At 39.4% G+C, this 27,879-nt stretch overlaps 1 protein-coding gene across 1 annotated transcript in view; it reads left to right on the top strand.

Moving 5' to 3' along the window:
* The window catches only part of LDAH (lipid droplet associated hydrolase), a 132,642-nt gene that overhangs the window by 25,086 nt on the left and 79,677 nt on the right, over positions 1-27,879 (top strand). The window contains exon 3 of the mRNA XM_074581946.1: positions 9,368-9,502. Coding sequence (XP_074438047.1) covers positions 9,368-9,502 — 135 coding nt within the window. The remainder of the gene's footprint in view (positions 1-9,367; positions 9,503-27,879) is intronic.

Genomic DNA, 27,879 nt, shown 5'->3' with positions numbered 1-27,879 from the left:
GGAGCGTAGCGATAGGATGAGGGGTAATGATTTTAAACTGAAAGAGTGGGGACTTAGATTAGATATTAGGAAGAAATTCTTTGCTGTGAGGGTGGCAAGACACTGGAACAGGTTGCCCAGGGAAGCTGTGGATGCCCCATCCCTGGAAGTGTTCAAGGCCAGGCTGGATGGGGCTTTGAGCAGCCTGGTCTAGTGGGAGGTGTCCCTGCCCATGGCAGCGGGGCTGGAACTAGATGATCTGTAAGGTCCCTTCCAACACAACCCATTCTATGATTCACATGCTTGCGTGGGATATATATTATACATGACCACGTTTTTTAAGGTTGCTGCTGAGCAGGAGCAAAAGCACATGACACACACACCCCGCCCCTCCCCCCCCCCCCCCCCAAACCCTATCTTCCCTATGCTTTTCAAGCCACTTCTTCTTCCAACTTTCCTAGACACTTCTTTATCTCTAGTGTGAATATTCATGGCTTAATTATGAGATCAGTCTTATTTTCATCTGAGCACGTATTTTCTCAAATGGCAATGTATATAAGGTACTGTTAACTGGTGGAGTTCTTAGTGGTTGGTAATGCTTTAATTTTCATGCATAGATTTGCATTGTTTATTATTTCTCATAAAGTGGGAATAATGAAATTTGAGTCAAGTGCTTGAGGACTTGTCAATGGGATGTGCTGTCTTGACTCATACCACAGTTCTTTGAGGGCTGTCCCCTTTATTTCACTGAGCCCAATGGTTTTACCACTTGAGAAAATTATTCTTAGAGGATAACGCTGGTTTGTATCTACCTGTCTGATTTTACTTCTTACCCCAATGAAATGTCAAATACATCAGTCATTTTTCCCTGAATCTTTCTGAGAGGTAGAGGGCTCAAAGTGATTAAAAATAAAATAATGAGGAGTTTGGATAGAAGACACACATGCTGGTAGGGTACCCCCTGCAGGAAAGCTCTGTGTTGTATCCCATATTAGATATTAGAAAACTCAGTTCTTAGGACACTGCGCTCCAATATTTTTGCTGCTTATGGACTACTTGTTTGTGACTAATATTTTAAGATACGCTGACAGTTGTTGTGCTTTGTTTACTGGGTCAGCCCACCAGCTTCCATTGTCTTTAGAAAAGAAAAAAAAAAATCATTAAAAATAAAAACTTCCTCATGCAAAGAGCAGCCTGTATGTCAGATCTAGGCTTGAAATATGCCACTTTTGTTGAATTTCCCAGTGCTCCAGAAGTACCTCTGGTGGGGGCTTGGCACATTTGAGCTGGTTAAGTTTGAGGAGGCAAAGCAATGACAGGATGGTTGAACATCCAACTGTGCTTGACAGCATTTCCCTCCGCTAAATCTGGGTGGCAGATGTGACTTACTGAAGTGACTTACTGAAATGTCTCAATCCGCAGCCTTCTCTTGGTGTCCTCTCCCTGCTAATGAGGTGTTGTTTTCAGCACGGATCCGTCCTGCCCGTCTGTGTGTAGCATAATCAGGAGAGGAAGCGATCCTTCTCCTACAGCACGCAAAGGCTTGTGTTGTCCATAGTTATGGAAAAGTTGTGTTCTAGGGTATTTTGCTTGATTTAACCATTTTAAAAAGGATCTGTTTCTTTTCACATGATCTCTGAGGCGGAAGAGAAGAAGAAATTACCTACTGAAGGACCTGTCTGTGAAGGAAATCCAGTGTCTTCGCGTGCATCCTGTACAAATAATGCAATTAAATTGTTTAAAGTTACAGCATCAGTGTATAATGTACTTTCTTTCTGGCAGCTGCTGCCAGAAGTACCTGAACTGATACGGATTTGCCTTGATATTAAATATTTTGACCTAATTATATCTGAAAATAATAAAAAATAAATATCTCCTTTCAGATTCTATTTAACACGTGTCCTCATTTCTGTCCCAATAGTAACTCCTATGGATCATTGAATCTATATTAGAAATAAATTTGACCCATTATGTTCAATATCTATGGAAAATAGTAGAGCCAAAAATTCGGTAAGTCATAGGTCTTGGCCTTGTTTTTCTGTTACGGGCATGATGGAAGATTTTGATCACTGTCCTGATTTCCATTTTTGAAAACAATTCTTGCTCATTCTTGATGGATTTAAAAACTCCCATAGGAATAAATAAATATGTAGTAACATACTTACATAGTGCCTTCCACCATTAAGTTTTAAATCTTTTTTATCTCTTATCTCAGCCTTCTCTTAAGAGGCAGAACCTTTTCACAATAGGTCCTAAATGGCTAAACATTTGTGTTTGTGACGTACCTTGTGTTTATGAACGAGGAAATTGTTTGCCTGAAGTGTTTGGGTTGAAGTCTTCATGGAGCAGCTACTCAGGACCAGGACTAATATCCTAACTGCACGGCCCTTTGCCTCTGTTAGAGATACACTGATGTCAATGCAACATTTTTTTTCGTAAGGTTGTGGATTGGTAAATCTTGGTTTATCCATATGCAGAACAGTTTGGTTTTTTGTCTTGCATTTCTGAAGACTGATAACAAATGCATAATTCGTTTGCAAAATTACCAGAGCATATTAATTTCAAATATTACACTCCCTTGACAGTCTTGAATACATAAAAATTGCAGAAACACGTTTTCAGTCTTTTTTCTGAAATTAGCTGTCTTTGTATTCCACATTGCTATTTTTTGTTTCCCGTCAGTCTTTATTCTAAAAATTGTCTTAAAAGCAAAAAACAAACCCCAAAACCTAATAGCCCCAAAGCCTCCAAATCTGTGCCTTTCTTTTTCATAACTCTGACTAACGATACAGCATAGAGTGATCTGTAATACAAATCTGAAAATGCACTTTCTGGTGCCTTTTGAATGTATTGTTTGCTTCTTCCTTGTATACTGTTAAAAAGTGATCAAATCTGCAGAGCTGTTTATCTGCACGAAACAAATAATTTGTGGTTATCTTGGGGTTGAATTGTTTGTTTTTCTTGTCTTTGTCTTTTTCCTGCTGGTGTTGTCTCATCAGGGTTGTTGTTATTCAGTTGTGTTGCATAGGCTTGCTTGTGAACCCATTTGACACCAAGTCTCATGTTCCTCTTCTGCACACTTCCTTTGTTCTCCCCCGTTCTTTCAGAAGGAGGTTTGTTTTCTGCTGCTCCAATTCTGCTTCAGCCCCTGAAGCCGACTGAAAAATTCCCGCTGGGACTTCTCGACCCTCTGCAGAGCTCACTGCAGCCTCTCTGCCAGCGTCGGTTGTAGTACAGATTGGATCAGAGAGACCAACCGCATCTGGGGTGTTAAAAGTAGTTAAATTAGTAGTTAAATCTGTCTTCATCTGCGTAAGCAGATGCTTAAGAGAGTCTGTATGTTTAGGTGTGTACCAGGAAACCCAGTTAGGTGTGTTAATTTTTCATGTACTGTGGAGAAAACAGAACAATTTTTTTTCTTTAATTTTAAGCACTAGAAAATTCTGGTTTCTACCTTTAAAAAATGTAGTGAAAAATTCACTATTCCATTATGAACTCCATTTTTTTCAGTTTTATATCTCAATCTTAACTCCCTTCCAAGAACCATTAGTTTAGAGGCATATTAAAAAAAAAAATAAAATGAAGGCTTTTTTGTATTTGTGTGCCTATCTTACCTGGTTGAGACATTAGAGGTAACTATTCAAACACATCTGTGGACTTTATAACCCTTGCGATATCACTTAATCACAAAGTCCAGTAGGTTTGCAGTGGGCAAAATCAGGATTTCAGACTTTGTATCTTACATGTCTGGATAGATGCGGTTAATCATTCGTATGAGAAAACAGGCAAGTACTGTCACAATTTCTAGCTGGGAATTTTTATTCACAGGCTTCAGGCACAATTGTCACTTGGGCAAAAGCAGCTGTGTTAGGTTAATTCAGGTTTATCAGGCTGTCCACGGGATTTCTTTAGAGGTAAATGAATCCACATTTGTCCTAAAGGTAGAACAGTGTTAGAGAACAGCAGGCAAGCTTATTTGCTCTGCAAAACGCGTATAAAGAATGCCTATTATAACATCCTATATGTAAGTTTTATAGCTGTTTTAAGCTAAAAACTGTGTGTGTATATATATCTCAGGGAAAAATGTGAAATGTTCTTGAAAAACCTCTCTAATAAGCTGTGTTACAGGCACCTGGCTGAATCCTTCTGAGATTTCCTATTTTCACAATCCAAGCAAATATATTAAGGTGCTTTCTAGCCAAATTCATGATTCCAGAGTCAGAGAGGATCAAACAGAGTTTTCACATGTGTTTCTGCATAACGTCCTTGTAATTGTTTGCTCTTTGGCTGATGCTGCTCCCCTGGTGTATGGACTATAAAGAGAATGCTGCACGAAGAATGCCAGTCCCCTAGACGTGCAAACAGGTGAAAGCTTAATTGACGTGACTTTATGATGATCATTCAACTGTTATTTGACATGTTTTATTTGAAATCCCTTGACCCTGCGCGTCAGAGAAACCTGTGTGTTTCCGTTTAAGGCCTGATCATCAGCCACGGTGTCAGTTCTGCAGTTTTCCCCCAAGTGTGAGAACACCATTGTGTTTTTTACATGCTCCATTTAAATCCTTATGACATCTGCGTGGGCTGCTTTCCATTCATTAACATCGGGGAGTTGCATCTTCTTCCATGGTGGCTGGTCAGACGCCAAAGGCAGATTAAGTTTCCCTGAGCGAAGAACTTGTCATTTAGGCTCTTCGAGCTGGAGCTGGGACCTTTGGCAGCTCTGTGAAGAGGCAGTGAGAATCATTGCCACAAAAATGATTTTTGTGTGGTCCTGCTGTGCACCCCTGGATTTCAAATTTGATTTATGGCTGCTCATTTTTTTTTAAAAAAAACACAACAGCCTGCATTTGGTTTTGTTGCAGGAGATTATCATGTAAATACTGCGGCATACATACTTAATTCTAAAACTGTGGATTATTTCTAAAATTAAACTCATGGTAATTGCTGGCATGTTTTCCAGTTCCTCAAAGTTCTCTGTAAACCCACTCTTGGCTGTGTATTTCCCTTCTTCTATTCATGTAGCTGCCTTTATTCTTTATAGTCCTGCTGAGGTCCCAGAGCAGACAGAAGGCAACTGCTAGAGAAGTGCATGAAGCACCACAGCTGAATGCCAGCTCCTGCTCCCACAGATGGTCAGACTTCTGGAGACATGGCTGAAAACACCGGGGAACGTCTCACAGGACAGTGCACAGAACCCAAAAGCTTGTTTCAAAACAAGGTGCAAGAAACCTCATCGCTGTTTGGGATGATTTAGCTACACATAAATTTTGTCTCCTTCACTCATCACCACTCTTGGCGTTTATTATAGGCTGCTTAAATAAATCCTTTTCAATTTAGATATCTCTTCCAGAACTGCTAAGAATTATTTTCACTTTGAGTTCTAGTCTCAATTTCATTTGAATAAGCTGTCTATATTTTTGACCTACCCCTTTCTGGAAAGAAGGCTTTTGCCTATATGTTTTGGTGTATATTTTTGTTTCTAACCCGAAACATTTTGCTGTTGTGGTTTACGTTGTACATTCCTCAGTATCTCTGGGAATTATTTTTGCACAGGGTTTTCTAATGCTAGTGCTCTCTTAATTATAGTTTCCATTAATATTTTCTGTTGAAGAAGAATTCAAAATGCTCAACAATTTGTAAGCCACAAAAGCTGTCATTGCTTGTGGGGAGTAGCTATGGTCTGTGACTTTTTAAATGAGCGTTGTATGTTTATTGTTTTGCATTTGTAATTAAGCAATTTGATTGAATTGCGTTGATGGCTGCACTGAGTTTATGATACTGTAACTGAGTTTAAACTTCCTGAGTTTGGGTAACATCTTTTTTGTAAGTGTAGCATCTCAAATATGTATTTCATTTTAAGACAGGCCAAGTTTGACTTTATGGCACTTTGTATAGGAAATCATGTGAAATCAGGATAAAAGTTGTTCTTTGTCAGTGATACCCTGGGGCAGATAGGTAGTTTGTACAAATTGTTCCCTCTCCACTGCTAGCTGTCTTCATAAGAAGGAAGTGGTTAGTTTTTAAAATTTTTATTTGATGGGAAAAGCATGGTTGAAAGTGAAAGGCAGGCAAATGCATATTATTCAATAAGTTTCATGTTTTTAAATATGTGGGTGATTAACGAGTAGTAGTTCCTGTTCTTGAAAGCCTGTATCTACAGTATATGTATGTGGAGAATATTTACCTCCTAATATAGCTCGAAGTCCCACCTCTGCACATTCAGTCGTTCTGTACTGTTTTGCTTTAGCTGTGGGTGGAACAGATCGGAAAATGAAGAAGTGGATTCCTGTCTTCAAATTAAAAATGGGAAGACTTTGGACTTAATGTAGAATAGCTGGGTGAAATGCCGTACACTATGGAGAAGAACAGAGAAGGTGCCAGGAGTCCTTTGGTTATTGAAACTGATTGGTACACCAAATAAAGTGGCCCCATCGTGTTCCAATTCATTGTGCAAATTGTCCATTTGACATATTCTTCCCATGAAATGCTTAGAAATCTTTTGCAAATTAAGCTAATATGCAGTGTATTGTAGTTTTGTGTCTTTTTCTGTTATGGTCACCATTTACAGCTATTGTTTAAAAGTTTTCTGAAACAACATAAACACTGTTGAAAATTAAGCACAGTTGAAAGTAACTGCTCGAGATGTGCGTCTTGGTTCAGATGACTGCAATTTGAGATTTGCTGGCATGCACGAATGATTCAGGTGCCCGGAGGTGTCTGAGGATTGATGTGGTATTCAAATAACTGGAGTAACCTTCAAATCATGGAAGTTAACATTGCATCTACTTATGGTTTCCATTTTTCGACGCTTAGATGCTGAGTGAAAGAACATAGGCAATTTTGGTGTGATGTACTGGGAAATCCTTAAAATACACAAAAGAGCACGGCGTTGCCTGGGTGACTCTGTGATGAACCTAGCTATAAAATATCTCTATATGTCTATACAAAATATCTATATATATCTATATAAAATATCTATAAAAGTTTCATTGAACAATATTTCAACTGTAGTAGATGAGCCCAAAATATTGTTGATCGCAGACTGTTGTGCATATTAAGCCCCAGTTATTTCCATTAGCTGTTACTGTAACTGTTGTACGAAAAAAAATCTTTATCCATTCAGGTTTTTTGTTTGGTCCCCTTAAAGTATTTTGACAGATAGTAGCTAAAGTAAAAACATATAAAATGGCTGAATTTGCAGAGACGCAAGTTTGAGCTTTATTAGGAGATAAACGTTCTCCACTTATTGTAGATGCAAGCTTTCAAGAACAGGGACTATTAATCAGCATTTACTTAAGTCAGTGCAAATCTGGAATAACTCCATTGACATTGCAAGTTCAATAAGGAATAAATTTATTGCTGCTTCACACGTGGCGATTTCTCTGTAGAAATCTTTGCTGTTAAAATCGTTGCTGATTTTCCTTAACATTTGTGCCAGTGGTTCTCATTCATACCCCTTCAAGGCGTTGTAAAGTCTCAGTAGCAGTTCTAACAGCTGACCCCTCAGAATGGCTTTTACCACGAGCAGATGTTATCAAGAGTGGGGAAAGGGGCTTTCCTTTTCATTTATGGATCTTCTCTTCTACCTGCCTAAAATCCACACCCCGTTTGTCACATGCTAAAAATCCCCTTTCCCTCAAAAAAGTGTTAGAGTGCCTTGAGTTTTGTACGGTCTTTGATACAAAACTTCACTGATCATAAGCTGTTCTTACTTCACTGCTCTTCAGCTGATGACTGAACCTGGGTTCACCTGGCTGATGATGGGAAAGAGCACCAAAATGTGGACAACAGCTGTTGCCATTCCTTCTCCTTTCCTTGTTTTGCGTTATTAAATAAGAGAGTTAATTGAAACTGATATTCAGAAAGATGTAAAGACAAAAGGCTGTCTTTGAGATTAACTTGGTGATTCCTTGATCTCGGCATGACCATTTGTACTACAAATGATACACTTTATTTTGGATTGCTGCTACTTTCATCTTCAACCTTGCTGAAAGACAGGTTTCCTCTATGCAATGTCAATCCAAGGAGCTTGACAGATAACGTCTGTATTTTATTTTATTGTCTCTGGGGCCCTGTATATGATATATTTTTGATGTATGAAAATGAAAAAGATGAAAATGGCATTGGGGGTGTGGGAGGGGTTGAAACATACAGCTGCGGTACAGTTGTGGGGATGTGTGACCCCTATGAATTTTAAATTTTTTTTCTGGAAATCAGTTTGCAAAAATTTGATGATGCATTCTTGAGTCTGTATATACAACAGCTGTTGTTCTTGAGTCTGTATGTACAACGGTATATAATGTCAGGCTTACAAAGAGATGCTTAGAAACATGAAGTAACTGATATTGTTCTCTTTTTTTTTTTTTTTTTCATTTCCAAATCCATGTACTTCAGTAAAAATAATACTGTTTTAAGATCAGGAATTTTATTAAGGTTTAAAAACTATTGGAGACACTTACATATGAGAGAGAAATGAAGCATGTGCAATATGTTAGCTAGAGTGGAAGGTTTCCGGGCTCTGCCCGTGTATCACCACTGGTGTGAGCAGCAGCAGCAGCTCCTACTTGCGTGTCTGTGCTGGAGGTGGCTATGGGTACCTGGCGCACGGCTGCTCTGCGGCGAGTGGGCTGTGTTTGGCAAGCACTGGACTGACCTTTTGGGAGAGCAATGAACTTGTTACCTGAAGAGCAAAAGGGTTGAAGTAAAAGATGACGAAATGAAAACGCCCACTATAGAAAGGGCAGAAGTGGAATAAACCTACTTTTTACCTCCATGCACCATTTCTACAAGTACTAATTTGATTACTTCTCTGTCCTCTCGAGAGGCATGGAAGAGGACAGAGAGCATATGAAGATGCAAGCGGAAAAATTTAATTTAGTCCAATAAGTTTAAAATAAAATAATTTTCTCTTTTAGGATCAGTAAAGACCTTTGTATTGTCAGGATCATATCTATTCTGAAGTGGTAATGCTGATATTTTCTGGAGGGCAGACGTATGGATCAAGTGATATATACTGCTGTCGCTGTGATATTTTTATAAAATCTGGTGGTTTTTTGTATTTGCCCAATTTTCCTGTGTCTGTAACATGATGGGATAGATAAGGAAGCTGCTTGACCTTTAACGTCAAAGGAGATTTTTCTCTTGTGTTGGGCTTCAATTTCAGCTTCTGCAATTTCAAATTAATTCTGTAAAATGTGTCTTGTGGGTGCCATTGATCAATGGAATTAAACCAGTTCCCTGAAATTGGGAAAATAAAAATTGGAAATGTACTAGAGAAAAGAAATTAACAAATTTCTGTGTAATGCTGTTAAGTTTACTTTGAAGCAGATTGCTTGCTGATGAAAGGTTAATATTGACTGTGCTTGTATGTTTTGTTTTTTGGCAGGTAACCCTGGACTGGCAGGTTATTACAGGACCTTTATACAGGCCTTATATTGTGGACTAAATCAGCAGTATCCTGTTTGGGTTGTGAGCCATGCTGGACATTGTAAGCCTCCTAGTGGCATGGAAATGATAGAAGGTACAAAACTGTAACTTGTACATGCAATATTTATATCCCACCTGATGTTACTAGCAGAATTTGTGCCTATTAAAAACAGCACGACGTGGTTTTTAAATGTCTCCATTATACTTCCGCAGAACAGTTGTATGAGAAGAGAAGTTACTGAGGAAAATAGTCTTTTTAGGTAAATTAGATTTGCCAGTCAAATAGGTGCTATTGAGAGAATAAGAGAGTTTGCTGATTGCAGTCTTTAGAGACAAGTTATAGAAAAGAAGGTCTAGAATGTGTTTATGTTGAGTAGATTAGAAAAGTACATATTTCAATGAAATGTCCAATTCAGAGATCGAGTACTTGAGAGGCTAAATTATCTCTGAATTTAAAAATAGTTGTACTAAATTAGCGAAATTCCAGGGAGCAAGTATATGTTTCTGAGATGGGGGTATGGGGCATTTGCAGGGTTGAGGTTGCTCATTTGTCTGTGAAAAGTCTTTTGACTTGCAAATCACCAGCAAGACATGGCAGCCAACTCTAAGTAGATATTCTTAATGTGCAGCATCATAAGATGGGGGGAACCAATAGCGAATCCTGTCCTGAAAGCTGCTTAGTGTCAGAAGACCTCTGGACTTGGTCAAGCTGCAGTGATGTAGCAGTAAATCAGTGCAATTCCATAGGACCCAAAGGTTCAGCAATGGGAAGCAACATGAAAATTCTGAAGAAGAAACTGTTTTAGCTGTTTAGCATAACTTTTCCTCACTATCCTTTGCACCCGAGCTTTTAAGCATTTTTATTGGTTTATTTAATCTCAGGTTTGAAACTGAAACCTTTATTTCTTTGGTAAAATTCTTTCCAGTCATCGTCTTTGAATGTCGAACTAAAAAATGCTAGTAATTGCCTCTCATAGGTAAGAAATCCCTAGGTTTGTGATTTCTGGTACAGTGTTAATCATGGGATACAGGTAGAAGTCTGGCAACTAAAGGAGCTGAGTTTATTGCAGAGAACATTTGTAGGTCTGATAATCTATAAGTGTGCATTTAGTGAAGAGTCTTTGACAGTGAGAGGTGTGTTTGGTGGCTCGAGATGGCAGAGCTAGTTGAAATGCAGAGGTTTTTAGATGGGGCCAGCAGGGATGTTGAACGACTGTCCCACTTCCACTGTGACGGTCCCTGTGCTGGTAAGGAAAGTGTAAATCTGTGGGAAGGAGAGCATCCAGTCGGAAAAAGGGAGCTGATATCTAAGTTGAAACCAAACCTCCAGCTGACTTCACTGTGTCCTTTTGCACTGACAGAGCTCCTGTGAGAGGGGGGATTTTCAAGAATGTGGTAGTTTGTTAAGATGGACAGGTCGGAAGTGAAATACCATAAGGACTGGTGCTGTGTCAAATTTTATTCAATGTATTCACCCATGACCTGCAGAATGGGAGTAAACAGGGAAATTTCTCAGTTTGTGCATTGTACTTCATAGCATTTAATTACTGGGAAGATATTAGTTGTCAGAGAACTACAGAAGTATCTTACAAAATGTAATTAGTGGACAAAAAGATGGTAGACGAGTGCCAGGGTAGATAAATATGAGTTAATACATCTGACAAAAAAGATCTCCTTTAACAGTGCCTGGGTGATCCTGAACTTGGAATTAATTTTTAAAACTCAGGAAAGATACTGGCATCATCACTGACAGTTCTCTAATATTATCTCTCATTGCACAGCAGCGAACAAAATTTAAGTCAACAAAATGTCGGACGTAACCAGTGTTACAGACAAGGCAAGAGACGTTGGTTTATTACTGTACGTATCCGTAGTGGACCTGCATCTTGAATATTAGAGTGCAGTTCTGGTGGGCATCTCAGGGTCAACATTTCAAGAGTGAAGTTGGTGAGTGTATGGAGAAAGGCAACTAAAACAACAGGGAGGAAGCACCTTCCTTGTTATGAGAGGTTATATGTCTCTTTGGTTTGTGGAGCAGAATGCTTCTCAGGAGCGTGACTGAGGTTTCCAAAATCATGACAGTAAATAAAGTAAATACAGAATAAAATCACTTAATGGTACTAGCAGATTTAAAACAGACAAAAGAAAGTATTCTTTATGCGACAGGTAAAAAATTTAGGGAACTAGCAGCCAAAGCGCTGCACTGTGGACAAATTATATTAGTAGACTTAAAGTGATAAAACAGCCTCAGAGACAACTGGTCCATAAATGGTTGCTGAGAGAGCCAGCTTCTTTGTTGTACAGGTGCACTGCTGTCCTTGCTTTGGACACTGAGGTCCTTGCTTTGGACGCTGGCCTTCTCTACACTTCTGCGCTGCTTCTGGTCCCAATACCATCTTGTGGCAGGGTTGTGAGCCTGAGGGATTCACCGCAGGGAGAAGGGATACGGCAAGTGGCCAGACTTGGTTTCTCACTGAATAGCATCTATTCTTGCCGCTGCTGAGCTTGGGGGACTCACTTTCCTGACCCAATAAGGTGTTTTGTGTGTTCTCAGTATCATGTGCCAGGATTTGTACTTACTGCTGTACTTACTGTAGCACCATGGAGCTAAGAAAAGCATAGAAAGCCACTGATGGATCGTTTAAAAAATAATGAAGAGACATTTATGAGATTGTTTTCATATTTATTTTATTAGGAGCACAGGAACAGGAAGCTCACGTCCTGTCATTAGTATACATTTAGACAGTATTCCAGAATATTCCATAGGGAGCCTTTTTCAACGTAGTAATCTAAGGAAGCCCTGAAAAGTTTAGTGACCTTTCTATATAATGGTGTTACTGCAGTTGCCATGGGTAATACGCTGTGCTTTGCAGGAGCTTTGAATGTAACGAAAGAAATATGGTTGATTTGATAGAAACTCAAGGGAAGGCACAAAGTGGTTGGAAGGCCTTATATTTTGCCATTTTATGACAATGTAAGTTGTCTGCAGTGGGAGAAGAGATTTGGGATAATTCTCCCTCATCCTTACGATGCAAAACATATTAAAAGCAACTTTTAGTTATTGGAAGCTGATTCCCTTTCTTTTATTTATTTATTGCCAAAAATGTAATTTTCATTAATTAAAGGTGTCATCAAAATCGCTAAACAAAAAAATTGAGCACCTTTGCAGTTTCCCAGGTGACGGACTGAAAGGAAAAAAGAGTCATGGACTCATTGCTGATGTCCTGCTCCTGTATCCCACAGGAGTTCTTAATTGATGTTTTGTGGCATTATAGCAAAAAAAACCCCAGAACTCCAAGGACCAGCATGCATAGGGACGGATAATTTTGTTCTCTGCAGCTCTTCATTGCCTTCTAGGTTCTGGATTTCTAAGGCAAAGTTCCTGTGTCAAGGACCACTATATAGGATGGTGAAAACCATGTCAAGTATTACTATGCAGCATAAAACTAGGAAAAGGGCATATTTTGGCAAAGAACTAGGCATGGAACTTTGTAAAAATTCCGTGTATTCTTTTGTGCTTCTGATGGACATTTCATAATTCTTCGTTTGAAATAGCCCCCTGCAAATCCTCTGAGGAAGTTCAGTATTTCTTGATAAGAAGGATGAGGGCATAAATTGACAAAGACAACATTTCAGTCTCTGACACCACTGATTCTTGAGGTTTTTCTGGTTGGAGTCTAGCACATGAAAAAAAAGGAGAGGGGGGAAGCTACTGTGAAAGACAAATTCATACTGATTCATTAGAACAAGCTTTTTGATCAGGCACTCCTATGAATAAATAATTTGTATCAGTAAACAATTTTTCAGCATGCACCCTCAATGTATCTTTTTGTAATGAATACAAATTGCATACATGTGTTACTGAATTTCTGTTGTTTTCTTCCTGCGCCCCTATGTGCGTGCACCTCACTTTGGAGACCACAGATTTAGAGTGTGAAAGTATGTAAATAGTACACTTAACATGTAAATGGTGCTGCCTGTAAAGTAATAAAGGGTTAAAAACGAAAGAAACTGTTGGAATAATGTGCTTGGTTACATTTAGATCAAGTAGATTTTGAAACTCTCAGAAAGACAAAAGCAAGTTTTCCAACAGCAGCCATCAATCAGAGACGACTTCCTAATTTACTGGAGGCATGTCACAGAGTGATGTGAGAACCAAACAAAATTACACCTTTCATTTTTACTTCTGTTTGATATCCTCTATTCAGAGAGCTCTTGCAAGCTGTGCTGCACAGAGACACGCAACATTAATTGAACTTTTCATTGCTGTAATTCTGTTCTAGCAATCAATCCACGGTGCAAAAAGATTTGAAACTTATTTTTACTCAGTGAATGCAAAAAGTTATACCTCAATTTCAACTTCTTTATCCTCTTCCTTAGCTTTTAAAAAAGCAGTTGTTTTGAATGCTGCTGTGACTGTAAAACAGGCCAACATCAGTCCCTAGCTATACGCAAAATTACAAAAAGGAGAGTGGTTTTCTAGCTCTCGATTATTTTGTTTAAAACTGGCATAATCTATATGCTTTGTAAATGTTCATACAATCTTAAAAGTTGGGTTTTTTTCTTTTCAGTGCCTGATAATGAGACTTTACTCGTAGTTTTCCTAATGATTAAGCTGTTAATGCCTCTTGAACAGATGCTACCTACGAACAGGTTCTTTCATAGTACCAAAACCTCTGCCTAATTACTTACTCACTCTGATAGTTTACTACGCCAAATATATTATGATTGTATTTTAAGTCTTTTTAAGGTGCAGGTATTTGCACATCATTTGGTTAATTTCTACGTTATAAAAGACATGTTCATAAGAAAGGAAAAATGTATACAAACAGATCATAATTAAGATGGGGCATTTCTTTCCTTAAAAGTAAAAGTAATAGGCAGGTATACCCACAGGTGATTTATTCTTTTAAGTTCTGTAGCTTCTTTTAGTGCGTCACTCCATTGAAGAATTTGCATTACACTTCTTTTGAGATTTTTGATCTGATAAGATATTCTTCTACATGTAACCAAGTCACTTATTAGGTGTTGTGAGGGTTTATTTTAAGTGGAACTTATTGTTTCCTATATGAACGTGTTAGAAGTATGCTACAGCTCCATGCCCTTGCTCTCAAAACAGAGGCTACAGCCTGATGTAAGTTAGAATTTTCCTGGGGATTAAATGGGTGGTCTTCTGACTTAGTTGCAAGGCAGGTCATGGTTTCGTGGTATATAGCCATCACTGAATGTTTCATTTTATAAGTAGTGAAATTGGAAGAACATAAATTGTGTTGCATTGCTCTCTCTTAAACATATGATTTCCTTTAAACAGGAACAGAAAACAGTTTAAGGAAAGAATGAAAAAGTACTTTGGTGCTTTTAAAAGAAATTAAATCATTCAACAATATTACCTTTAAATTCTTTGTAAACTTCTTGATTTAAAAAAAAACCAAACAACCAGTCCAGGTAAAATTACTCTCAAAATGTCAGTATAGCTACTCAGCTTGTGGGGGTCAGCGTTATAATACATTATGAATTGTGGAGACTTTATATTATGAAATCCGGTTGAGTAGAAATGCTTGAGTACTGCAGAAGGACTAAAGACCCATGTTTAGGAGTAGCACCTCTGATGGCAGCGAATAGTAGCCAGTTGGAAGCTTTGCAACAGCCTTTCAACTCCTTTGGATAGGAATCAAACTGCTAGTTAAAACTAACACATATCAATGCACAAATCCTGAAATTATTCATTGCTAATTCTACACGCATTGCTAGTTCAAGTGCCGTGTTATGAATATCCCACTTTAAAATAAGGACGAAAAGTCTCAATCGTGACCAAAATTTCTTTAAAAGCTGTGGAAAATGGAAGATTAGATAGGAAACCCTTGACACTCAGTCCCTCTAATACATCCCTCACCTCCCTTTTTTAGCACCTTGGTTGGCTTTTGCCAGTAAAGGCTGTAGGTGGACATCAGCAGATGTACATACATAGCCATGTCTTAAAATGGTCTAATTCTGTGGACATCTGTTGTGGTTTGGTAAGAAATCAGAATAGTAGAACACAGCTTTGGTTTTGTTTCTCCTCAAGACCACCAAGATACTTTTCTTTGTAGCAAAGTAAGATTACGAAGAAAAGAAAAATGAAATCGGAATTAAATGATTTATTGATTTTTGGTAATATTCTGTGTATGCCAAGTGCTATATGACATAGTGTGATTCATATCGTAATTGCTTAGAAAGACAAAATTGATGCATTAAAATATCATATACCTAATAAATGGCTAGTCATCAGTCATGCCTTAATAATACAGTATTTGGTCTCATGATAAATTCTATTGAAGATAAATCTCTAGAACTTTCTAAACTGTATAGATTAGTATTGAGCTATACACAGCCATAATACAAGTACTTTTTATTGTTTTAGTGAGGCGTGTTTATCCTTTGGAACAGATTGTCTACTGAATTTGCTGTTGTTTTGTTTCTGAATCAATATTAGGTAGCTTCTGAATGACAGGGAAGATTGAGTGACATTCTTAGTAGCCAAGTTACAAGATAAAATTCTGTGATCTTTTATCTCTCATGGACTGTAGAAGGTAATAGTGTGTCCTTAAAATCTGTTAAACTATCCTTAGTTCATTTTCCATGATAAAAAGAGGTAGGTAAGGATTGATTTATAGTCCAACAAAAGAGAGTTTCCATTTCTTTCTGCAGGAAGAGTAGGGCCTTCAGACCATTTTGAAAATGAATTATATCCTTAAGAAGCAATATGGGAAAAAGCACAGAAGTAGTGCAGGGATAATAAATTATCTATGAAGACATTGATTATACGATCCCAAAATGTTAATGTACCACCAGTGTGAAGTGAAATGAAGTTTTGTATCAAAAAAAGAAAATATTTCTGGTGTTACAGGAAAATTTGGAAGCCATGTGCAGCTTGAATTTATTTGATGTATTGCTTCTTTGCTGTTGTTACAATTCATCTGAATGGAGTTTGCTTTTACAGCCCTCTGACGTCTAATGAAACTGCAGAATTGACTATGAGTGAGATTCTGCCTCTAGCTAAAGTAATATAAATCTACAAAAAAAAAAAAAAAAAGACTGAAATCATTTGGGTAAAACCGAGTTTATACTTCAGCGAGTTAATCATCTTGTTGATAGCTAGATAGTTGTCCCCAAATGACAGATGTAAGTGTGGGAATGATTAGCAAATATGAGCTGTGAGTTTCTACCATCATGATATGCAGTGCTGGCAGCAAAAAACCTAAAATAGTAGCCTGAGCAAGACAAGGAGCATGGTGTGCTATAATAAGAGGGTTGTGAGTTATTTAGGAGAGTGATTCTCAGCTGTGGTCTGTGGGCCACTGGTAGTTCCCAGGACACTTGCTTGTGGTCCAAGAAGAGCTGGCCGATCAGATGGAGTTGGCTCTCTCACTGGTTTCCACTTGCTAAGTGGAATTAATGGTAGCTAAGAATACTTTTCCAATAACACTTTTTTTGTTTAAGCATTTGCTTGTGATGCCCTTAGAGATGTTGTGCCACCATGAATGTGTGGTGGTGTCGGGGCGTGGGATTGTGGTTTGCGCTGCTGCAAACAGGAGAGGAGGAGATCATGGAAGTTAGGTGTTCCAAGAAGTGGGCTCCTAAAAATAGGGACTCGTCCTTAGCTAACAGCCTTTGTTCTTCTTGCGTATAATGCCAAAGGAGAGAAGTTACCCAGGCACAGGGAGTCAGTATGCAGTTGGTAATCTTAGATAGCTCGTGACTCGCATTTATTTTAAGGACTACAGTTGTTTTTAGTGGTTGCTGATGTTGGAGGATACCTACACTGCTGGATCAGGTGAATCAGAGCTACTGGCAACCTGTTTGATCAGTACAAAATCACCTCAGTATCGGCGTCTGTAGTGCTTAGAAGGTTTTTAACCAGGGAATCCTATCTAGGCTTCGGCACAGCAGTAGTAATGGTAGGTATTTGGCAACATTCAGGTACACAGTGATAGCAGTGTTTAAAAGGCATTTGTGTCTTGTCTTGTACAAATAAAGGGAGAAAAGCAGAAGAAAGGCAGCTGAGCTGGCATCTCACATGCATATTTTAAGCTTATGCATACACACATGTAATTCACATTACACACATTTAATTAACATTAATTTATATTTCAACAATATTTTCTGCTTCCTAGGCATATAGATTAAAATATCTGAGAGTCACTGCAAGATGGATTATCTTTAATATAATTTCTTTACAGGTTTAGTTAGTTATGTTTAAATATTGTAGACTTGGAGAACTCTGTAGTCATGTTTGTGTCCCAGAACACATAGCACTGCTTAATTTTAATGCAGAATTATGTAGCAAGGTGTCTCCCAGTCCAATGGTAGATTAATTAGATACATTAAAAAGAACTAAGTTGTAAGCATGCCATCCAGGTAGAATTAAGCTAGTTTCATATCAAAGTGTCATTTTTTTTAATGTGTAGAGAGGAGAAGTTTCCTGTTTTCGAAGCTGGCCTCGGCACTGATTAATCACATTGGTGTCTTCACATGGTGAGCAGCGAGGGATCCCACATCAGGATCTGGAGAAACTGGATGTTTTCACAGGAGGGGCCGGGAACCGTCAGCTCAGTGCAGTGCAGTCCTGCTGCCCCTCCTGGCACAGCAATTGCTGCCGCCCAGAAACATTATTCCTTCCTTGTCTTTGGAAAAGGCAGCTTAAGGAAGGAAGTGTGGACGTGTATGTAGAAGTTATTATGAGGCATTTAAATCATGAGGTTTTTGTCTTTGCCTGGTAAGATCTGCATTTCACTCTATGGTTTTAGTGTTAGGTGTCTATTTTGAGGAAACAAATGATCATTTCATGTTATGAACCCACTGGAATGTTTTAAATCTAAATGTGTGAAAAGTAAGCAGCCCTAGGGATGCTGCAGTACTCCGTTTACTTCTTTCCTTTGAGCCACATTCTGTTAATTATTCATAAAGGTCCCATAATAGTGCCCATAATTGTGCAAATAGATCTTTTGAGTGAAATCTTGGCATTTGGCATTGACTTTATCAGTTCTTGCTTAATTTTAAGCATGTGTGTAAAAATCTTGTTCCATTCAAAATCAAAACTAAGAAAATAAAATTTTGCCATATGTGAAGGATTTCTAAGTTCCTCTGTTGTTTTCTTTTCTAGCCAACTAAAATGATAAGTTTAACTGCTCATAGCGTCGTACCTTAACAGCCACGTATTTACTTGTGATGATCACTAAGACACTATTAAGCTGATTCTGGTACCACTTAATACATTGCTTTATATTCCATTGATTTTGATGGAGTAGTAACCAATTTTTGTTGATGTCACTAAGAAGAGGATTTTGTCTTTACATTTCTTATAGCTATATGAAAAATAGTTTCTCTGTTTTCTCTATTTCTTTCAAGCTTTTCCACTGACTTTGTCAACATAATACCTGTAGGCATACTACTAAAAAATGTCCATGAATAGCTTTCTAATCCATTCTAGTACTTTATTCAGCTAATTCCCTTGTTAAAAGAACCAGAATTTTTCATCCATACCTACAAATAAAGGTAATATAATTCTATTTTTATAGATGTGTTTTAAAGTAACAACTTTCGAAACCTGATACGGTCTTCCGGATCCTTATCCAGAAAAAAAAGATGTTTAAAAAAATATATATAAAAATTGACACTCATCCATTGTAGAGTATAATGTTTTTGCTGCATTCCAGGAAACTTTGGATGTAGGTTTTGAGATTGTTTATGGATCATTTTCCGCCTTTCACCCCATGACATAGGTATGTTCTCCAGCTGATACCATCACTTCTAATTAGATGCAGGTGCCTGTTAGTGGGGGGAAAAAAAGTATTCAAGAATGTGAACCCTGTGAAAAGGTAACATTTATATTTTTTGGTGTCTTGACTTTAGAAGGCATGTCACAGCTCATCGAGGTGAGCAGTGCTGTGATGTTTCAGAGTAACTTGTTTGAATGTTTACCATACTATTGTAGGGAAAGTAAAAAAGTAAAATAATTTAATAAACAAGATACTGAGATGATTCAGATTATTTTCCCAAGGGAGAACGTTTAGGAATCTTTTAATCCAAGTCAGTTTGAAAGATATATTTGTATCTGCTAACAGAATGAGAACAAGCTCTCCCCATCACAGAGAATAATCCCTTCTGTCTGAAGGTGTACCAAGTCTGGATTTGTTTTGATAGTTAAGTCAAAAAGTTTATTCACTACATAGGTTAGCTGTAGGAAGAAAGCTGATCAATACTTTTATTTATTAATAAGAGTTTCTAGTTCATGATACAGACCTTTGATTTAATTTTGATACCCACAAAGGTTGCAACAGATGGTGCAGTCCTTCATGGGATCAAGCTGGTGTTTAATGGCAGTTTTATTTTTAATTCACAGTGATCTACAGTTGTAAGACTGAGGAACCATCCGCAACATAATTCCAGATTCTAAAAATAATTAGGTTTGGAACGTGGAGTCTTTCTGTTTGCTTTGGTTTGAGGAGTTTCCCTTTCTTTACGGAGCAACGTAGGCGGTTCAGGGAAATACAGGAGCCTGTCAGGCAGACTATGCAGGAAGAAGTGACCGCAAATGGCGTCATTCTTAGATAATCAGCATCATTAATGAATTACTTTTACCTGTAGTGCATCTACTTAAATCTCTCAGCAAGATCCGAGTAAGGGCTTGCGCACTTGGAGAAATGATACAGCGTTGTGGACTCAGGTTGAATGAGGGGGTCTCATTGCTGCTTGCTGGATGAAGGGGTTTTTCTTTTTTCCTCCTTTAGATACTGCATGGGACTATTTTTCTTTAAGTTAAACATATTCTTATCTTTCTAAAGGTTGAATTTTATGTTTTGTGCATTAATACGTTTATTAAAATAATCTAATTTACTGCAGCTATCAAATTACTGGTGTGGTTAGGTGACAACTTAGTTGCCAAATTAATTCCCATTGGGTTAAATGTTATAGCAGACTACTAAAATTCCCCGAGGATTGCCATTGTACTGTCATTTTTTTTCAGAACAGAACTGCACTGACTTCTCCACTAGTGTTTACATGATTTGGAGGAAGTTTTCTCCTGCAATTAATCATGAAGAGACCAATTTCAGTACTTCTGAATGCACTTTGGTATATATTAAACTCTACATGATCATATTTGGATCTCTTCATGTGTAGAGTGCGGGTCAAATTTGGTTGCTGTCCTTTTATATAAATTATACTATAAAGCCACAGGCAGTTTCAAAGACTTTGTAATGAGCTATGGCTTCGACATGTGCTAATGTAAATGAATGAGAAAATCAACTTTTGCCCGATGGTAACCCTACCACTACTTGTGGGTCACAGGTGAATTGCTTTGCTTTCTGTGTAGCACATCTCACCTGTGTAAAAATGACGACCAAAAAAAAAAAATCCCTTATTCATCTATAATGACAGATCAGCTTTGTAGCAGTGGCACTTTAGTCTCTATTTCAGCTATAATGCAAAACTCCAGGAAAAATAACGTCATCGCAGTATCTTTGGCGCGTTGCCGTAGTTGCTGCGCTGAGCAGTTCAGCTGGGCAACCAAGAATGAAACCTTCAGCGTTTTCTTCAGGAAGGTTAAAAAGGAAACTGCTATCTTGGTAATAGGGAATAAATCTGCCAATTAATTTTTAAGTAGTGTAACAGAACACTGGAGAAGAGCAGATTTAAATCATAATTTAAAGCGGTCAATTTGACAAAAATGTGTTTCATCCCCAAAGATACAAAATTTGCGCTATACAGCGCATACAGACGGTTATTTAAAGCATCACCAACTGATAAGGAAACCTGCTATATTTAAAGAAAGTACAAGGCGAAATTCTATTTCCTCTCCTCAGTTTTGCCACTGATTTTAATAAATTCAGGCTTTTACATATGTTGTTTTGTCCAATTCTCTTTCGCCTTATGCCGTGCCAAGTAATGCCAAGTTCCTTACTCAAAATCGTGTCCTTTTCAGATGACGGCAGAAAGAGTAACTCAGTGGAGATGCTCTGACATCCAGGGGATCAATGCCGGGAGTTGCTGAGCCACAGCTGGTTCCCTTTGCTGTCAGCATGGGCTCCTTCTGCAAAGAGGAGCCCAAACAGAGCCTGACAAGGCTTTTCAAGACAGGTAGCGATTAGAAGCATTGTTTGAGTGCGGGGAGGTAGCACGGCATTGCCAAATATTTTGCATACGTTTTGTGTTACGGCCCCCAGCGCTGGTAGCATGGGGTCATGTTCTCTGCTGGAGTAAACTGACGTAGCTCTTTGTCGTCACCAGCGTGGCACCGGTTTGCAACATCAGGGAATCTAAGATAATAATTTTGAAAACTTCTTATAATCCATCAGTTTTGAAGGATGCAGATGAAAGATGGGGAAATGTTATGTTTGCCACGGTGGGTCATTTACTACTTAAAATAAAAAGGATGCCTGACAGTATTGTTAAATAATTTGGATCTGTTTACTGCAGGTAGTTATTCTAGATATTAAATTTAACATTTCCATGGGCAAATGAAGACAGAAACGTACACTTTCCTTTATACTTCTGTTAAAATAGTATCATCCAAGGTGAATATACACAAGAGCGAAGAAAAATGGCTAAGTTATACTGAATGCCATCCATACGCTGTTAGAGTAGCTAGGGAAGGACGGAATGTCTTAGTGTTATTTTAGCATTACTCTAAAGATAGGTGTTATTTTAGCATTACTCTAAAGATAGGTGTTATTTTAGTATTATTCTGAAGAGTCATACTTATTTGACCATTTCAGTCTTGGTCTACATCACAGTTCTAAATAAAATTTTGGGATGGATTTTCAAGAGAAATCGGGACTGGCCTAACAAATTAAAAGTTTTAGCTTGGATTCAGTAAAAGCGCCGAGCACTTCAGAAAATGTCACCCGTTGATCTGTCGAGTCGCTGTGAAGTACAAATTCTCCGTTGTTACTTGTGCTGCTCTATAACTTGTGCCCCTGCAGGTATACTCTCAGCTGCTTGCTTTTTCCCCTTTCCCCCTCTTAGCGTTGTGGTGTGCTCCTTGTCATTTTTCTCCTGCTTTTAAAATTAATACTTTTTATTCCTTGTCTGTGGAATAACATGGGTTGTCTTCCTTGGCCAGCTGTCTGTCTTTGCTACAAACTTCGGCTCTCCCTTGTTTGCTCTCAGTCCCTCTTTCACTATTTGTATCTGTTTAAACTTCCCAAAGTTTTGAAGTGCTGTTTTCAATAGGTGTGACTGTTAGACTTGCCTACTGCAGCGCAGCACCTCATTCATCATACACTGACAGAATCAGTTCCTGTGAAGTGATATTCATCCATTTTCGTTCCCTTCAACACTCATACGATTGCCTCTGTCCTTTCTTTATCTCCTATGCTATATCTGCCCCGTCTTGGCGGTGGGTAGAGCATCATCATTTTGTTTTTCTTCCATTATTAAACTGTACAAACACAAGTTGTTGTTGAAGTATGCTACTTACTGAAGTTACTTTTAGCTGCTTCATCCAGTAAGAAAGCTCTACGCCTTTCAAGACTAAATTTTCACCATGTTGAATTGGAAGATGTTAGATCTGGCCAAAAATGAGAACGTCTTGATACTGATAAGCTTTTCAGTAAAGAATTACCTTAAGGAACAATATATTTTGTGTGCGTTATTCCTGAAGAGGCTCGTATGTCACATGCCTGGGGCTGGTGGTGCAAGATAACTCAAATACCAGTGAAGCGCATTTGCCCTTGCAAAACTGTGTCATGCTATTTCAGACCATACATGAAATGAGTATTCATAAGGGAAGCACACAAGGTAGACATTTGCAGGAGTACCACCAGCAGCATTCCCCTGGAGAAGCTGGCGAATCATGGCATAGACAAGTGTACTCTTCGCTGGGTAAAAAACTGGCTGGATGGCCATGCCCAGAGAGTAGTGATTAGTGGGGTGAAATCCTCTTGGCGGCCAGTCACCAGTGGTGTCCCTCAGGGCTCAGTTTTGATGCCAGTTTTGTTTAATATCTTTATCAATGATCTGGATGAGGGGATTGAGCGCACCCTCAGTAAGTTTGCAGATGACACCAAACTAGGTGGGACTGTTGATCTGCTTGAGGGTAGGGAGGCTCTACAGAGGGACCTGGACAGGCTGGATCAATGGGCCAAGGCCAACTGTATGAGGTTTAATAAGACCAAGTGCCGGGTCCTGCATTTCGGTCACAACAACCCCAAGCAGCGCTACAGGCTTGGGGAAGAGTGGCTGGAAAGCTGCCCGGCAGAAAAGGACCTGGGGGTGCTGGTGGACGGCCAGCTTAACATGAGCCAGCAGTGTGCCCAGGTGGCCAAGAAGGCCAACAGCATTCTGGCTTGTATCAGGAATAGCGTGGCCAGCAGGAGCAGGGAAGTGATGGTGCCTCTGTACTCGGCACTGGTGATGCCTCACCTCGAGTGCTGTGTTCAGATCTGGGCCCCTCTGTACAAGAGGGACATTGAAGTGCTGGAGCGTGTCCAGAGGAGAGCTACCAGGCTGGTGAGGGGTCTGGAGACCAGGGCATATGAGGAGAGGCTGAGGGAGCTGGGCATGTTTAGCTTGGAGAAGAGGAGGCTGAGGGGAGACCTCATTGCCCTCTACAACTCCCTGAAAGGAGGGTGGAGAGAGGTGGGTGTTGGCCTCTTCTCCCAGGTGAATAATGACAGGACCAGAGGAAATGGTCTGAAGTTGTGGCAGGGGAGGTTTAGATTAGATATTAGGAAGAATTCCTTTACCCCCAGGGTTCGGTGCTGGGGCCGGTTCTCTTTAATATCTTTATCAATGATCTGGATGAAGGGATTGAATGCACCCTCAGTAAGTTCGCAGATGACACTAAGCTGGGCGGGCGTGTTGATCTGCTTGAGGGTAGGTTGGCTCTGCAGAGGGATCTGGACAGGCTGGACCGATGGGCTGAGACCAATGGTATGAGGTTCAACAAGGCCAAGTGCCGGGTCCTGCACTTGGGTCACAACAACCCCATGCAGCGCTACAGGATTGGGGCAGAGTGGCTTGAAAGCAGCTCGACAGAAAAGGACTTGGGAGTGTTGGTTGACAGCCGGCTGAATATGAGCCAGCAGTGTGCCCAGGTGGTCAAGAAGGCCAACAGCATCCTAGCCTGTATCAGGAATAGTGTGGTGAGCCGGACTAGGGAAGTGATCATCCCCCTGTACTCGGCACTGGTGAGGCCCCACGTCGAGTACTGCGTTCAGTTTTGGGCCCCTCGCTACAAGAGGGACATTGAGGTGTTGGAGCGTGTCCAGAGAAGGGCTACAAAGCTGGTGAGGGGCCTGGAGGACAAACCTTATGAAGAACGACTGAGGGAGCTGGGGTTGTTTAGCCTGGAAAAGAGGAGGCTGAGGGGAGACCTTATCACCCTCTACAACTACCTGAAAGGAGGTTGTAGAGAGATGGGGGCTGACCTCTTCTCCCTGGTGACAAGTGATAGGATGAGGGGAAACGGGTTCAAGTTACGTCAGGGGAGGTTTAGATTAGACATTAGGAGACATTTTTTCACTGAAAGGGTTATTAAACATTGGAATAGGCTGCCCAGGGAGGTGGTGGATTCACCATCTCTGGAGGTGTTTAAAAAAAGGGTAGATGGGGCACTGAGGGACACGGTTTAGAAGTGGCTCTTGTCAGGGTAGGCTAAAGGTTGGACTCGATGATCTTAAAGGTCCCTTCCAACCTCAACAATTCTATGATTCTACTGAACGAGTGGTCAGGCACTGGCACAGCCTGCCCAGGGAGGTGGTTGAGTCACCATCCCTAGAGGTATTGAAGAAACGTCTAGATGTGGCGCTTCAGGGCATGCGCTAGTGGCAGAGATTGTAGGTTGTTTGGTTGGACTCGGTGATCTTAAGGGTCCTTCCCAACCATGAAGATTCTGTGATTCTGTGTTGGAATGACCTTACTTGAGTTTTACAACAAAGTTGGCTACATGAGCATGGCATTACAGGTCTTTTTCTTCAAAATAAAAGCGGTCCTTAATAGTCCAAGCAGTGCGCTGCCATCAAAGATGCAGCCTAGAAGTGAAAAAAGTATGAGACTAAAAAAGTCACAATGAGTCTTATACTTGTTCCTGTATCAAGATACGTTTTACCTAACAGTCTTCCTCAGCAAGGAAGTCTCTTCCAGTTTTGTTTGTGGAGGCAAGTGAAGAAGGGAATTCACAGAGCCTTTCACGTGGCTTCAGCCTGTCCAGAAAACCATAAATGTGACATGAACAATTGGCTTCCGATAGGCTCAGACCTCTTTGCGTTTGCTCCTTTAGATCACTTTGTGATGGAAATGTAGATCTGCTCCTATACAGTGATGGTTCTCTAACCCCTGCCCTGCCAAGTCTTTTTGTTTTGTTTTACTTTTTAAAAAAAAAATAAAATATATGGTATTGAGAATTCTTATAACTTGCACTTTCACTTAGTCAGCTTACTGCCTGTAAAATGGAGTCATTCAAATGCAGAAATCTTTTCCGTCTATGTTATGTAAAACACCCATGTTAGATGTATGCACATTAAAGTGATTCTGGAGGCATAGATTGATGTAGAACTGCATAATAAAACACCATTTAATGGTGTTTGCCTTGCCAAAATTGGAGACAATCAACAAAATTTTACTTCCAAGTCTGTAGTGTTATCTCGTCATACCTTGTTAATAGTTACTCTGATCAGCTTGAGGGAAGCGGGCCTGGGAATGCAAAATAAAAAGAGGTGTCTCTCAGATATGTTAATTTGATAAGTTCAGTGGGCTCCTATATGCTTTTAATAAAAATATAGGGTTTAGTATTTGTCATGTTTATTAGTTCATTCTGTCAGACTATGCTTGTACTAATTTAATTATAGGACAGCTTCCTTTGAAAAACAGATTAGGTGTTAAACAAGCGTCTCAGCAATAGGTATGTACATAGCAAAGGTAATCAGTAGTTCAATTTGTAAATTAAGGTCTTGTTATTTTTCTAATAAGGAAAATAATACATATGACCACTTCAGTATCTTGAGTAAATGGTAATTTATTTGTGGAGGATACCTTTACAGAAAGTAATTGCTCCAATAAACACTAATGAGTGGTGTGTTTATCTTAAAAGTTGCATGAACAGTTCCTGAGGGTACTAGGGCCAGATTAAGGTCTAAGGGTTAATCTAAAACACAATGCTTTAAGACCTGGTTCCTGGTGTCAGGAGGAGTTCTTCGGTATTTATTGAACATTCTTTCACGGTTTTCATCCCAATCCTTTGGCATTTCATCGCTTGCTGATACAAATTATCCAGGGTTCAATAATCAAATGAAAGATTGGGTGAAGCATCCAGGCTTTAAGCTGTATGTCTTTAGGAATATATTTTCTAACACATTTGCCTATACTACACCCACAAACCTGAAATCTCAGTTTTTAAGCTTACAGTTGTATTTAAACATTTTCAGATGGCATCATTCATTTGTAAGGAATTATTGTGTTTTGCTAGAAGGATAAAAACAATGAAATGATTTATTTAATTTCCGGAATTATACTTCTGACTATGCACACCAGTTTAACAGGTAATCCTTCTAAGTAATTTAGTTGTAGGGTTGCCTGTCGCTACATGAAGGTGAAGATAAAACTTTCCACGGGTTGCTCCATCCAAACAGTAGTTACTCAGTCACAACTGCTGCTTCTCCCAACAGCGTTTGTATGTATTTGTAGTGGAAAAAGGAGGTGGGGCATAAAGTCTGAAAGACTTGGCCCTATATGTTGGTCACAGTTATGGTATTTGATGGAGATGCAGTGGACTCTCCTCACTGTTAACGTTAAGCAGTAGGGTGATGTGTCACACAGCTGAAATGAGCAGCATCTTCAGAGGAAGAGGTGAATCCCAGGGAAGCAGTGGAATCGCCGTCCCTGGAGGTATTTAAAAGACAGGTGGATGTGGTGCTGAGGGACATGGCTTAGTGGTGGTTTTGACAGTGTTAGGTTGATGGACTCAATGATCTTAAAGGGCCTTTCCAACCTAGACAGTTCTATGATTCTATGATTATAATCTTTTTCCGGTACCCTGGTTCAGTCTCCAGATACTTACTTGTCCTTATCCTGTAAAAGGTCCAGTTCTGAAAATTCTTGACCTCAAGAGTTTATATGGGTGGTTCATTAGAGTTTCTCCTTAGATATCCTGGTACTACCTCCTAGAGTAAATGACGCAGGGAAGAAGAAGATTCAGTGCAGGTAGGGCATTGGGTTTTACTTCCCTTTCCTTCCTCCCAAGTCACCTTTTCACACAGTTCCTTACTTGTTCATGAGTAATTTGGAAGCCTCATGTATGAGCAGATCCTGGGACAGACTTTAAAGTCACTCCATGACAAGTGGACAAGTGTCCATATGTACTGAGCTGAAATGTTCAGTCACCTGGTGTGACCAGGGTAGTTGGGAGTTCAGATGTGCAAACATTCCCTTGTGAGACTAGGGAAGTACAAAAGCATGCAGAAATGACATACACAAATGTGAGCGTACTGTTAG

The sequence above is a fragment of the Larus michahellis genome, chromosome 3, assembly GCF_964199755.1.
Source record: "Larus michahellis chromosome 3, bLarMic1.1, whole genome shotgun sequence".
Lineage (NCBI taxonomy): Eukaryota > Metazoa > Chordata > Aves > Charadriiformes > Laridae > Larus > Larus michahellis.
The sequence above is the reverse complement of the archived record's forward strand: the minus strand, read 5'-3'. Positions and strand labels throughout refer to the sequence as shown.